At 39.0% G+C, this 14,516-nt stretch overlaps 2 protein-coding genes across 4 annotated transcripts; both read right to left on the minus strand.

Annotated features, from left to right (window-relative positions):
* Positions 1-1,947: 1,947 nt before the first annotated feature.
* On the minus strand, positions 1,948-14,132 carry LOC120287724 (F-box protein PP2-B11-like). Of its 3 annotated transcripts, XM_039301023.1 has the most exons (4): positions 13,811-14,132; positions 13,088-13,206; positions 12,633-13,011; positions 1,948-2,558 (listed from the first exon to the last, which is right to left on the minus strand). In XM_039301023.1, exons 1-4 carry the CDS (start codon positions 14,048-14,050, stop codon positions 2,550-2,552), a joined length of 747 nt encoding a protein of 248 aa, XP_039156957.1. In that variant the 5' UTR covers positions 14,051-14,132; the 3' UTR covers positions 1,948-2,549. The 3 variants fall into 3 exon arrangements, with proteins under 3 accessions (XP_039156957.1, XP_039156956.1, XP_039156955.1); XM_039301022.1 differs by lacking the exons at positions 1,948-2,558; positions 12,633-13,011; positions 13,088-13,206 and adding exons at positions 5,705-6,274; positions 6,351-6,469 and having other exon boundaries at positions 13,811-14,131; XM_039301021.1 differs by lacking the exons at positions 1,948-2,558; positions 12,633-13,011; positions 13,088-13,206; positions 13,811-14,132 and adding exons at positions 5,705-6,274; positions 6,351-6,469; positions 7,639-7,988.
* Positions 1,976-4,775, minus strand: LOC120287725 (F-box protein PP2-B11-like). Its single transcript, XM_039301025.1, has 3 exons — positions 4,271-4,775; positions 3,245-3,333; positions 1,976-2,949 (listed from the first exon to the last, which is right to left on the minus strand). Exons 1-3 carry the CDS (start codon positions 4,505-4,507, stop codon positions 2,550-2,552), a joined length of 726 nt encoding a protein of 241 aa, XP_039156959.1. The 5' UTR covers positions 4,508-4,775; the 3' UTR covers positions 1,976-2,549.
* Positions 14,133-14,516: the final 384 nt, after the last annotated feature.

Here is a 14,516-nt window from a genome sequence, read left to right on the forward strand (position 1 = left end):
GAATGAGTTTTTGATTCTGCAAATACTTCAAGATATTCAAATTGGTGTGTGCTAATCTTTGATGCCATGTGTCCTTTTCTATTGCTCTGTGTTTTTGGGCTAAAAAGGCTTGTGTCGTTTGTGAATTCACTTGGTATAGTCCTTTAGTTTTCCTTCCGAGCAGCAAAGTTGTGTTGGTCCAGTTGTCCTTTATATATACACCAAATTTGTCAAAAACAAATGAGCAAGGATAATCATCTGTTAACTTGGATACTGACAAAAGATTTTTCTTTATATCAAGGACAATTAGGACATCATTTAGTGGCAACAAACTCTTTCCAGTATGTAGCAATGTATCGCCAGTACATGTAATGCATGTGTGTGATCCATCACCAATCATGACAGTATCATATCCAGTATATTTAGAAGAGTTATGAAGTATACTGGAATTAGCTGTGATATGTGCAGTTGCACTAGTATCTGGATACCACTCGCTGCCTTTGACATCTTCAAGATGTATAGCTGCCAAAGCTGTTGGTATCTCCTCAGCTTGATACGAGTTATCAAATCTATACCAGCAGTAAAGCATCATGACCTAGTTTCTTGCAGATTTGACACTCTAATTTTATGTTACTAGTTGCCTTCTCATCCTGCATACTCTTGGAAAGAGTTAGATTAGAAGGGTAAGACTTCACTTCTTGATATCTCTGTGATGGGCCAGCATAGGGATGAAATCCTGAGGTGAAACCAGAATCAGAAGAATTTTGATAAGGTTTGGTTCTCTGATTTTCTTGCATATAGCTGGTATTGTTAGATCTATAACCTAAATTGTCTCTAGGGTATCTAAATCCTCGGCCCCTGTTATTAAGAAAACGTCCCCTACCATAGCTACGGCCTCCTCTGTAATTACCTCTTTGAGCTGCAAAACCTGAATTTTGAGATATGTACTCTCCATTAGTTGTTTCTTTAAACTGTGCTTGAGGGTGTCTTTGCCCAAAGTAAGCCATATTGGAGTTAAATTGGGTCCTGGAATAGTTCTGCATTCTTGACTCAAACCTCTCTAATTGTGCAATTACCTCATCATACTCAGGTTGAGGCTTTAGACAGTATATTGTTGTTCGGAAATTTTCATACTCAGCTCCTAGCCCTTCCAACACACCAAATAGCTTGGTTATATCATCCACAGGTTTCCTATAGCATTTAACTGATCACATATGTACTTGTATTCTCGAAGATAGACTGAAAGAGCTCTATCATGTTTTTGACAGGCTTGAAGTTTTCCCCTTAATTCGAATTCTCTAGCTGCTGATTTTTGTGTGAAACGATTCAGAAGTGTCTGCCACACTTCATAAGATGTTTCTAAACCAATTATTAAGCTCAGTATATTCTCCGAGACAGCTCCACTTATCCATGAAGAAACCAGCTTATCATTTTTTGTCCAGTCAATATAGTCTGGATTTACAGCTTCAGTCTCACATCCTTCAACTACATTTTGCAGCATTCAAGGAGGTGATGTAATATCACCATTAATAAAGCCAAAGAGTTCTTGGCTTTTCGTAAAACCTTTGGATCTGAGCTTGCCACAAGAGGAAATTGCCTTCGGCAAGCTTAATTGTGACAAAGTTAGAGATATTCACATGTATAGGAAAGGGATACTTTGGTGCTCTTACTGCCATTGTTGTATTTTCTCAGCTTTGAAGAAGGAGATAGCAATAGTGTTATAAAGAACTAACACAATTACCGTGATATTGCAATCTGCTGCAACTTCAGCTTCTTCTTTCTCGATCTAATGAATAGCTACTGAATAGATCCCTCTGGCAGATATGATCGCCTGCTAGATGAAAACCTTATGAGAAATCCAAGGTTAAATGCGCAGCAGCAAGATGATTTCTCCAGGATACTAAGCTCTGATACCATGTGAAGATGAAGATGAAGAAATGAATCAGGATACAGCGAAAGCAAAAGAAATACTTCGAATTACTCTATATCAACATGATTGTAGAACAAAGCTTCTGTGATCAATGACAGCTTTTGAATACAAAATCCTCTGTTTTACATCCCCTGTTTCTATTTCTCTATCACAGCATGTATCAGCTACACAATTGCAGAGCATCCATTGATGATTGCTCTCTAAGCTTTCTCTCTCTTTATTTCTTCTCTCTACTCTTTCTATATATGCTCAGCCTTCATCAAGGAGGAAGAAGACTACTTAAAGAACGGAAAACAGAATACAGCTCATAAAAGAAAAACAGAATTCAACTAACTGTTTCTTCATTTGTTTTTCCCACTTTCAGCTGAATAACCACACACGTGCTAGTTTAGATCTGTTATAACTTGGCGATCCATGTCAATCTTCATCTCAGGCTTCTTCTTCATTGATGTCAATCCAAGTGTGTCTTCACCACGAGTTCTCCACCGTTGATCACCAGCTCTTTGTTGCTTTTCTGTCTTTTGTTTTTCCTCACGTGTTCTTTCTCTATCTGCTGAATTTATAGTAACTGATGATTGAGAAGACTCAGTTCCTTTATATTTAACAATCCTGAGTCAAAAGACACATTTTCAGCCTGTGTTTAGTACATCTCTTTAGGCCTAATTTGGATCCCTGCAACAACGAGACCGTACTTCCTGGTCTTATTAACGACCTCCTTAAGACTGCATTCTAGAATTCCGTCGTCTCCGTTCTCGTTGTAGAACTCCCCCATCTTGATCTCCAGCCACCCATCTCCATGCTCCCTCATCGACCGGGGCTCCCCTTCCCGGGGGTCAAGGATCACGGTTGACCATTCTCTGTGCCCGTGGCTTTCGATTGACACGCGCGACTCCGCAGGCCCATCAAATCCACCTCTATACTCTCCAAATCGGAAGACGAGGTAAGCCGCGTACCTTGTTTCGGTCGAGAGCATTTTCATTTCCATTCTTCCTACAATGTGAAACTGGTCAACGCACAAGAGCTGAGGCACTTGACCGAACCTGTTAGAAAGAAGAGCAATGGAAAAGCACATTGATGGATCAAGAAGGTTATTCATGCAGAAAGAGCTATTTGTTTGTAAAATGAATGATTTAAAGAACATATTTCTTAATTATTTCATTGTCCATGAAAATGGTCAGACGTAGAATTCAGTCGACAACAAAAGCAATTTTCATAGATCAATAATTTCAAACGATATAAGTGAAAATGAAATTCTAGGCATGCGAGAGTGGAGAAAAGTAGTGTATGTTTAATTTAACTTGATGATAGAAGATAAAAGGGAGAAGCGTAAAGGACCTGGAATTTGGTTCAGCAATCCATGTCCAGTAACGCTGGTCAATGGCCAGCTCCCTTGCCCCGATCATAAAGCATTTCTTTCCACTCTTCTTATCCAATGAGGAGATCAACAAGACAGCATGATGTCATAGATAATTAGAGATTTAATACTAGTAATTCGATGTTAATCGAGGGGGAGGGGGGAGTATTGCGAAAAAGAAAGTTTGTCTTCATAGACGTCCTCTATACTTCAGGACGCACAAACAAGCCGGGACACTTCACAGCCTCACAAGACAGCTAGAGCGGAATGCATCCATAGCATCGGCTGCAGCAGAAAAGAAATTTTGCAGGCGTCCATTGTACTTTGGTCGGTGAAATTCAGTGACAAAATCCTAATAATGTTTAGTTTAATCTTGTACAAACCTCTGTTCAATCTGAGGGTCCTCAAGATTTGTCAAGAGGCCTTGCTTTCATACTAGACAGTATTATTCAATAAAAAAAAAAGAGAAAACTACAGGATTATTCTACAATCGGGCTGTTATCAGTTTATGCATTTTGGTCAGTGAAATTCAGTGAAGAAATCCTAATAATAGTCAGTATAATCTTTTGCGAACCTCAGTTTGCTCTGGGGCTCACCAACATTTGTTCATGGAAATTGCTTCTAAACTAGACAACATCATTCGACCCACCAAAAAGAAAAACTAAACTAAACTAAGGCATATTTCTACCATCCAGCTCTTGTCAATTTATCTCAAGCACCGATAATGTCTACAAAAATTTACAATACTTTCGGACCCAAAAAAAAAAAAAAAACAAAAACGAGCATGCCTGATCTAAGTTCATAGCCTCACTCATCGTTTCCCATGGTCAATTACTTCAATGACCACTTCATAATTCAATCTTCTTAAAAGCCTCCCAAGAAGAGTAAAATGGCTTTACCTTAGAGATAATCCTGCTCTATCTATGCAGATTCACCACACCCACTCAACTATGCCAAAAAAAAGTTGCATTGAAGATCAAAGCATCACACTGTAATCGAGCGCTAACCATGTTCCGGTTCCGGCAGAGGTGGAGGTAGAGTGACTTCTTGCTCGATATCTGAGGGAGGACGACACCGTCGCGGTGGTCGGGCGGCAAGAATTGGCGCCACACCTCATCTGAATCTGCGATCGATCTGAAGACGGGGGAGACACACGCTACCCTGCAAGCGTCTCGTGGAGTTGTGGCTGCGAGAAAGATGATCCGAGAGATCACTTCGTTGCCCAGAAGCGAGAAGCCCCACATCCCTTTTCCTCTCCGTCCTCTCGTTTCTTGCCCTGGATTTCGCTGGCTTTCTAAGGAAGATCAAAAGATAAAGCTGTCGATTGGGTCCATGCCAAAGTCAATGGGAGATTGATTAAGAGATAAATGCATGCGCCAACCCCCCAAAAAATCCTCACCACAACTTTTTTTTAGAAAATATAATTAAATTTTAAAACTCGCCGACTTGGTGCCACGCAGTCCCCTTTGTATAATTTGACTGGCGGAAATTGCCATAAACCTCTCTCAATTTACCTTTTTTTTCTTCAAAAAGAAAAGAAAGTTGGCCCCTTTAATGGTTTTTAGCCACTTCTATGTTAGTTTTCTGCATTTTTCTTTGTTTTCCTTTATAAGTTTTTTTTTTTTTTGGGTGCTTTTTGAGGTGTGGTGACACATTAACGCTGAAAATCAATTAAAATGCACAAATTGGATGCTTGATTTAATTGAATTGATTCGATAGGTTTGAAGGTTTGCTTTCACTTGTAAAAAGCTTTACCCTTTCGTTACCAACTTTAAGATTTCTACTGCATTAATTTCTAATTAATTTGTCCATAACCAATCACGAGATTTTATAATGCATCTCAGGTCTATTCCTTCATCAGGCAAAACTCATCATTTACTTAACAAAATTGTGTCTTGATGTCCAATTTTAAAGAGGTGAGCAAAATTACTAATACGACAAAATTAACAAGTAGGAGAAATGAATTCTTTTAAATATATAGATTAATAATCAACTTATAAATTACTAGATAGGAAGAGTTGCAAAATTACTAGTCATTAACCTTGTAAGGAGGCGAGACAAAAGTCTGAAAGTGAGAATTAGAATAGGACAGAGTATGACTAACAAAAAAAAAAAAAAGACTTTCTTTCCTTTAGAAAAAGCTTTAAACCACAATTAAAATTAATAAATTTTTGGATATTACTACATGCATGAAACAATTCTCACGAAACTTTGAAGCATCTTAAGCTATATTTGATCGTCTAAATTTCTAATCATGATAGGACTTTATCCGATTTATATCTTCTTCTTTTTTATATTCGACTTTATTCTATATTGAGTAGACAACAAACACAGAATATGATAAATTTTATCCCGACTCTCAAATACAGTCTTAAAGAATAAAGAAATAGAATAAAAATAAGGCATACAAAAAAAATTACCAAAAAAAAAAAAAAAAAAACTGCTCTAAAAATTAAGATTTCCAACAAAACTGAAGGTCATATGCTCAATCCCGCTAGCTGTATGCAATCACGATCAGCTAGAGCAAAGGACAGTTTTTGGTGTAACTTTTAGAATTCTTTACATGGATTAGCAATCAGCTCATCCATGTGGCAAAAAGACATGTCCATCCTGCGATCTAGTGCATTTCTTGAGGCCTAAGCTCGATCCCTTCAACAACAAGACCGCTCTTGTAACTGACAACCTCCCTGAGGCTACACACCAGCGTCCCATCGTCTCCATTTTCATTGCGGAACTCCCCCAGCTCGATCTCCATCCATCCGTGCGCGCGCTCACGGACCGCTCTAGGCTCGCCTTCCCTAGGGTCCAGCGTCACGGATCGCCCTTCATCGAGCTCCTCGCTGCCGATACAGACGTGCGACTCTACTGGCCAATCGAATCCCTCCTGGTGGCCTTCGAACCGGAATACGAGATAAGCTGCATAATTCGTTCCAGACGAGAGCATTGAGGTCTCGATCCTTCCTATGATGTGAAACCACCACACGTACTGGAGCTGAGCCACTTCGTTAAACCTGTCCGAGGATTCACCGTTAGGATTATTACCAAAGAGTGTCCCGAAACATCTTTCAGAATCAATTTTTCAAAAACCTGGATTCTGGTGTGGCGATCCATTCCCAATAGTTCCGGTCATCTCCCCATGCGATTGTCAGGTCTCTTGCTCCCAACATAAAACACTTCTTTCCACTCTTCTTGTCCAACGAAAGACTCTACTCGACAACATATACGAATTTGCAGATTACTCACTTGCAAGTCGCAAATGAAGATGCAAATTGACTTTCCTATCGAGTGAATGAAAAACGAGTGTAATGCTATATGTCGACAATCGGCATCGAGTTATGCTACATGCAAACAATTCCATCGAACAGAAGTTACGCGAACGCCCTCTATACTTGAGTCAGTGAAATTCAGTGGAGAACCCCAATCTTATATTTCAAGAATTTTCTCATATGGACCCTGGTTCGATGCAGGCCTCATCTGTCTTCTTCTTAGAATAAGATTTCTCAAAATGTCTGCTAAAACCTATGACATCGTCAATGATGTTTGAACTAGTATAAACTCAATTCAGTGCGCACAAACAAGTTAGGATACTTCACAGCCTCACAAGACGGCTAGAGCGGAATGCGTCCATAGCATCGTCACGGCTGCAGCAGAAAAGAAATTTAGCAGACGCCCATTGTACTTTGGTCAGTGAAATTCAGTGACAAAATCCTAATAATGTTTAGTATAATCCTGTACAAACCTCGGTTCAATCTGAGGGTCCCCAAGATTTGTCAACAGGCCTTGCTTTCATACTAGACAATATTATTCAATCAAGAAAAAGAAAACTACAGGATTATTCTACAATCAGGCTGTTCTCAGTTCATGCATTTTGGTCAGTGAAATTCAGTGAAGAAATCCTAATAATGTTCAGTATAATCTTGTACGAACCTCACTTCGCTCTGGGGCTCACCAACATCTGTTCATGGGAATTGCTTCTAAACTAGACAACATCATTCGACCCACCAAAAAAAAAAAAAAACTAAACTAAACTAAGGGATATTTATACACTCCAGCTATTGTCAATTTATCTCAAGCACCGATAATGTCTACAAAAATTTACATTGTAAGAATGCTCGATCTTTCGGACCCACCAAAAAAAACGAGCATACCTGATCTAAGTTCATAGCCTCACTCATCATTTCCCATGGTCAATTACTTCGATGACCACTTCATACCCTTTGTAATTCAATCTTCTTAAAAGCCTCCCAAGAAGAGTAAAATGGCTTTACCTTAGAGATAATCCTGCTCTATCTATGCAGATTCACCACACCCACTCAACTATGCCCAAAAAAGTTGCATTGAAGATCAAAGCATCACACTGTAATCGAGCGCTAACCATGTTCCGGTTGCCGCCGACGGGGATCGGATGGTCGCAGAGGTGGAGGTAGAGTGACTTCTTGGGCGATATCGGAGGGAGGACCACACCGTCGCAGTGGTCGGGCGGCAAGAATTGGAGCCACACCTGATCTGAATCTGCGATCGATCTGAAGGCGGTGGAGACAGACGATACCCTGCAAGCGTCTCGTGGAGTTGTAAGAGAGAAGATCCGGGAGATCACGTCGCCGGGCAGCCTCGAGAATGCCATCGTCCCTTTTTCTCTCCGTCCTCTCGTTTCTTGCCGTAGACTTCACTGACTTTCTGCAGAAGATCAAAAGGGAACGAGTAAAGCTGTTGATTGGGTCTACGCCAAAGTCCACGGGAGATTAATTAAGAGATAAATGAAAGCGCCAACCCTAAAAAATATCTACGCCAAAACTTTTTTAGGAAATACAATTGAATTTTAAAAATTATTGACTTGGTGTAATGCAATATCTTCGTATAATTTGTAGAATATTCCAAAGAAGGGTTTCAAGTTTCATCATTTTCTTAAATAATGATATGAAGTGGATCTTATTTCAAATAAGTACATGAAGTGTAATTATTTTATCAAATAAGGACCTGAAGTATATATTGTTTTAAATAAAAGTTTGAAGTGGTCCGTTTCAAATAAGGGCCTAAAGTGACCATGTATGTTTTAAAAAATGGTCTACTTTCCAACAGTTAAGGGTATTTTTGTCATTTGTCATTTTTTTTTCCTTTTTCTTTCCTTTTTTTTGGTTCTTCTTCCGGCAATCGACGATGCCCACAGAGGACTAGGTAAGGGTTGCCTTCGCTAGCAAGAGCCGTCCACGTAGGCCACAAGCAAGGAATGGCCTTGCTTGGTGAGGGTCGAGACCATCCTGCCTTAGGGGAGGCTGCCCCTCGCGGCCATTTGCGAGGTTTGGCACTCGCTAGATTTGCCGAGGGTGGCCTTAGCCATGATCGGTGAGGGTTGGGCGACCTCACTAGCCATTGGTAAAGGATAGTGAGGGTCATAGAGTCTTCACCGGCCTTTTATGGTAAGGGTTAATACCTTGAAAAACCCCAAACTAGTATACTTATGACAAATTTACCCTAAATTATTTTTTTGACCATGAAAAACTCCAAATTGGTACACCTATGATAAATTTACCCCGACTGACCATAAAAAAACCTAAACTGGTACATTTATGATAATTTTACCCAAAGCTAATTTATTCGACCGCAAAAAACCATAAACTAATAAATTTGTGACAAATACACCATTCGTTAAATTGAATTAATATCACAAAAAAATCACAAAAATTGTAAACTGTGACAAACGGAACGTAAAATCCCAAATTGGTATACTAATCAACTGTTACGTGTCATTTAACTTAATAATTTGATAATAAAATTTAACGAAAACTAACAGAGAGTAAATTTGTCACAAGTGTACCAGTCTGGGGTAAATTTGTCAAAGGTATACCAGTTTGGGATTTTTGGTGGTCAAAAAAATAGTTTGGGTAAATTTGTCACAGATGTACCAGTTTGGGGTTTTTCAAGGTATTAACCTTTATAGTAATCACCATTTGATGCCGAAAAGGAAAAGGAAGAAAAGAGAAAAAAAAAAAAAAAAGGATGAAAACGCCCTTGACTAGTCAGAAAATTTAGCTAGTCGATGGCCAATGAGGTTTCAGCCTTTATTTGAAACAATTAAAGCAACTTTAGGTGCTTATTTGAAACAACTAAGGCTATTTTAGGTTCATATTTGAAAAAAAGTCTACTTCGGGTTTTTATTTAAGAAACTGATTGCACCAAGTCCTTTTTTGAAATTTTCCCTATAATTTGGCTAACGGAAATTGCCATAAACCTCTCTCTCTCATTTTACCTTTAAAAAAAAAAAACTGGCATTTTTAATGATTTTTAGCCATTTCTATGTTTCTTCTAAGTTTTCAGCATTTTTCTTTGTTTTCCTTTATAAGTTTTTTTTTTAAAAAGCTTTTTGAGGTGCGGTGACAAATTAACGCTGAAAATCAATTGAAATTGCTACATCGGCATTTTTCTATTATACAACTTGGATGTTTGATTTAATTAGATCAATTTAAAATTTTGGTTTCAAAAGTTTATGCTTTCGTCATCAATTTTAGGATTTCTACTGCATTAATTTCATTAATTAATTTGTTCAAAACCAGTAAGGAGATTTCATAATGCGTCTCAAGGCTATCCCTTCATCAGGCAAAACTCATCGTTTCCACTTAACGAAATTGTGTCTTGAGTCCCAATTTCAAAGAGGTGAGCAAAATTACTAATATGACAAAATTAACAAATAGGAGAAATGAATTCTTTTAAACATATAAAGTTACTAATCAACTTATAAATTACTATAAAAAAAAAAGTGGCAAAATTGCTGATCACCAACTTACGCTTCAAATGAAGAAAATTACTAATCCGTGCGAAAAAATTACTTCCCAAAATAAATTTGGATTTTCTTTCCTTTAGAAAAAGCTTTAAATCACATTTAAAATTAATAAATTTTCGGATATTACTATATGGATGAAACGATTCTTAAGCAACTGCGAAGCAATTAACTGAAAGAGCAAAGAAATAGGAAAATAAACCGACCAAAAAATATATATATTAAACAAAAATAAGGCATAAAAACTGCTCTAAAAAATAAGATTTCCAACAAAATTGAAGGTCATACGCTCAATCCCCCAGTGTATACAACCACCATCTACTAGAGCAAAAGACGATTTTTAGAATTCGTTACATGGATTAGCAATCACCACATCCACGCGACAAAAAGGCACGTCCATCCCGCGATCTAATGCATTTCTTTAGGCCTAAGTTCGATCCCTTACAACAACGAGACCACGCTTGCATCTGACAAATTCCCTGAGGCTAAACTAGACAACATCATTCGACCCACCTAAAAAAAAACTAAACTAAACTAAGGCATATTTCTACCATCCAGCTATTGTCAATTTATCTCAAGCACCGATAATGTCTACAAAAATTTACATTGTAAGAATGCTTTCAGACCCAAAAAAAGAAGAAGAACGAGCATGCCTGATTCAAGTTCATAGCCTCACTCATCATTTCCCATGGTCAATTACTTCAATGACCACTTCATACCCTTTGTAATTCAATCTTCTTAAAAGCCTCCCAAGAAGAGTAAAATGGCTTTACCTTAGAGATAATCCTGCTCTATCTATGCAGATTCACCACACCCACTCACTATGCCAAAAAAAGTTGCATTGAAGATCAAAGCATCACACTGTAATCGAGCGCTAACCATGTTCCGGTTGCTGCCGACGGGGATCGGATGGTCGCAGAGGTGGAGGTAGAGTGACTTCTTGCGCGATATCGGAGGGAGGACGAGACCGTCGCGGTGGTCGGGCGGCAAGAATTGGAGCCACACCTGATCTGAATCTGCGATCGATCTGAAGGAGGTGGAGACAGACGTACCCTGCAAGCGTCTCGTGGAGTTGTGGCTGTGAGAGAGATGATCCGATAGAACACGTCACCGGGCAGCCTCGAGAATGCCATCGTCCCTTTTTCTCTCCGTCCTCTCGTTTCTTGCCGTGGACTTCACTGACTTTCTGCAGAAGATCAAAAGGGAATGAGTAAAGCTGTTGATTGGGTCTACGCCAAAGTCCACGGGAGATTAATTAAGAGATAAATGCAAGCGTCAACCCCCAAAAATATATCCGCACCACAACTTTTTTAGAAAATATAATTGAATTTTAAACCTCACTGACTTGGTGCCATGCAGTCCCCTTTGTATAATTTTTTTTTTTTTGAGCAAATCCTTTTTTAATGATTTGACTAGCGGAAATTGCCATAAACCTCTCTCTCAATTTACCTTCTTCTTTTTTTTTAAAAAAAGCTGGCCCCTTCAATGATTTTTGGCCACTTCTATGTTTCTTCAAAGTTTTTGGCATTTTTTTTTGTTTTCCTTTATAAGTTTTTTTTAGCTTTTTGAGGTGTGGTGACACATTAACGCCGAAAATCAATTAAAATAGTTATGTCGGCATTTTCTATTACACAAATTGGATGTTTAATTTAATTAAATTGTTTCAATAAGTTTGAAGGTTTGATTTCACTTTTCGAAAACTTACGCTTTCGTTACCAACTTTAGGATTCCTACTGCATTAATTTCTAATTAATTTGTTCATAACCAATCACGAGATTTTATAATGCATCTCAAGTCTATTCCTTCATAAGGCAAAACTCATCATTTACTTAATGAAATTGTGTCTTGATGCCCAATTTTAAAGAGGTGAGCAAAATTACTAATACGACAAAATTAACAAGTAGGAGAAATGAATTCTTTTAAATATATAGAGTTAATAATCAACTTATAAATTACTAAAAAGGAAGAATTGCAAAATTACTAGTCATTAACCCTGTAAGGAGATGGGGCAAAAGTCTAAAAGTGAGAGTTAAAGTAAGAATAGAGTATAACTAACAAAAAAGAAGAAGGACTTTCTTTCCTTTAGAAAAAGCTTTAAACCACAATTAAAATTAATAAATTTTTGGATATTACTACATGCATGAAACAATTCTCATAAAACTTTGAAGCACCTTAGGCAATATTCGAGCGTCTAGATTTCTAACCATTATAGGACTTATTTCTAACCATTATAGGACTTTATCTGATTTATATCTTTTTTTATATCCGACTTTATTCTATCTTGAGTAGACAACAAACGTAGAATATGATAAATTTTATCCCGACTCCCAAATATAGCCTTAAAGAATAAAGAAATAGAATAAAAATAAGGCATACAAAAAAAATTACCAAAAAAAAAAAAACTGCTCTAAAAATTAAGATTTCCAACAAAACTGAAGGTCATATGCTCAATCCCGCTAACTGTATGCAATCACGATCTGCTAGAGCAAAGGACAATTTTTGGTGTAATTTTTAGAATTCTTTACATGGATTAGCAATCACCTCATCCATGTGACAAGAAGACATGTCCATCCTGCGATCTAGTGCATTTCTTTAGGCCTAAGTTCGATCCCTTCGACAACAAGACCGCGCTTGTATTCGACAACCTCCCTGAGGCTACACACCAGCGTCCCATCGTCTCCATTTTCATTGTAGAACTCCCCCATCTCGATCTCCATCCATCCATGTGCGCGCTCACGGACCGCTCTAGGCTCGCCTTCCCTAGGGTCCAGCGTCACGGATCGCCCTTCATCGAGCTCCTCGCTGCCAATACAGACGTGCGACTTTACTGGCCGATCGAATCCCTGCCGGTGGCCGTTGAACCGGTATACGAGATAAGCTGCATAATTCGTTCCGGACGAGAGCATAGAGGTCTCGATCCTTCCTATGATGTGAAACCACCACACGGACCGGAGCTGAGCCACTTCGTTAAACCTGTCCGAGGATTCACCGTTAGGATTATTACCAAAGAGTGTCCTGAAACATCTTTCAGAATCAATTTTTCAAAAACCTGGATTCTGGTGTGGCGATCCATTCCCAATAGTTCTGGTTATCTCCCCATGCGATTGTCAGGTCTCTTGCTCCCAACGTAAAACACTTCTGTCCACTCTTCTTGTCCAACGAAAGACTCTACTCAACAACACATACGAATTTGCAGATTACTCACTTGCAAGTTGCAAATGAAGATGCAAATTGACTTTCCTATCGATAGAATGAAAAACGAGTGTAATGCTATATGTCGACAACCGGCATCGAGTTATGCTACACGCAAATAATTCCATCGAACAGAAGTTAACGCGAACGCCCTCTATACTTGAGTCAGTGAAATACAGTGGGGAACCCAGATCTTATATTTTGAGAATTTTCTAATATGGATCCTGGTTCGATGCAGGCCTCATCTGTCTTCTTCTTAGAATAAGATTTCTTAAAATGTCTGCTAAAATCTATGACATCGTCAATGATGTTTGAACTAGTATAAACTCAATTCATCCGGGACATAACCACTTCCAGGCCTTCATTTTAATAGCTGATCAAATCACATGGCACCCCGTCAGACTATACCCAAATTCTCTGGGAAACCAAAGAAGAATAGAAAGACCCACTCGGATTATGCGCAGTAGAAATTTCTCTAAACTCCTCTATGCGAAACCATTCAAAATCGAACCCTAACCATGACTACAGCAACCAAACGCTAGGTGGACACAAGCCATCGATTTCTGGAAATTGAGCTTACCACGTTCCGACCATTGATCGGGACCGGATGATCGCAGAGATGGCGATAGAGAGACTTCTTGGGCGAGATATGCGGGATCAGGTTCTCGCAGTCGGAAGGCAAGAACTTGGTCCACACCGAATCTGAATCTGCGATTGATTTGAAGTGCCTGGAGACGGCCGACATGTTACAAGCATCTTGTGGAGTGGTGAGAGAGATGATTTGAGCGATTTCATCTTCGGACAACTCTGGGAACGCCATCTGCTTTTCAGACAACCCTGGGAATGCCAACTGCCTTTCCCCTCTGTTTTCTCTTTGCTCGCCTTGAGCTCTGCCTTCCTTGACTAGATCGAGGGAATAAGTATAGCCGTTGACCAAGTCTGCGTCAACGTCACTAAGGGCAATTACTTTTTTTTTTGAGGCAATTACTCTTTCTTCGGCCAGAACATAAACTTTTCATTGCTAACGATGAAGGGGATAAAATGAAGTTCCAATATCAAGACATAAAATTAAACGTAGTGGAGAGGGGGGACTCTTTTTAAAATTCAGTGGTAGAGAATCCATCCGGTGGGTCTTGATAATCCAGTCTACAGCTGATTTGCATTTCTCGGCTCATGTTTTAAAGCAACCCATGTAGTTGACCCATTAATAATCTGGAGTCTTCAATTATGGACCAGGCGGCCCAAGGAATTTCCAGCCAACCCGTCACACATTCCACTGCTTGAGA

The sequence above is a fragment of the Eucalyptus grandis genome, chromosome 8, assembly GCF_016545825.1.
Source record: "Eucalyptus grandis isolate ANBG69807.140 chromosome 8, ASM1654582v1, whole genome shotgun sequence".
Lineage (NCBI taxonomy): Eukaryota > Viridiplantae > Streptophyta > Magnoliopsida > Myrtales > Myrtaceae > Eucalyptus > Eucalyptus grandis.

Excerpts from the sequence above, each read along its gene's own strand:
- LOC120287725 (XM_039301025.1), bottom strand. The coding sequence starts at position 4,507 with ATGTGGGGCTTCTCGCTTCTGGGCAACGAAGTGATCTCTCGGATCATC. Across the intron at positions 3,334-4,270 it reads TCTGCCGGAACCGGAACATG|AAGAGTGGAAAGAAATGCTT; the intron begins GTTAGCGCTCGA and ends TCATTGGATAAG. Across the intron at positions 2,950-3,244 it reads ATTGCTGAACCAAATTCCAG|GTTCGGTCAAGTGCCTCAGC; the intron begins GTCCTTTACGCT and ends TCTTTCTAACAG.
- LOC120287724 (XM_039301021.1), bottom strand. The coding sequence starts at position 7,887 with ATGGCATTCTCGAGGCTGCCCGGCGACGTGATCTCCCGGATCTTCTCT. Across the intron at positions 6,470-7,638 it reads TCGGCGGCAACCGGAACATG|AGTCTTTCGTTGGACAAGAA; the intron begins GTTAGCGCTCGA and ends GTTGTCGAGTAG. Across the intron at positions 6,275-6,350 it reads ATCGCCACACCAGAATCCAG|GTTTAACGAAGTGGCTCAGC; the intron begins GTTTTTGAAAAA and ends ATCCTCGGACAG.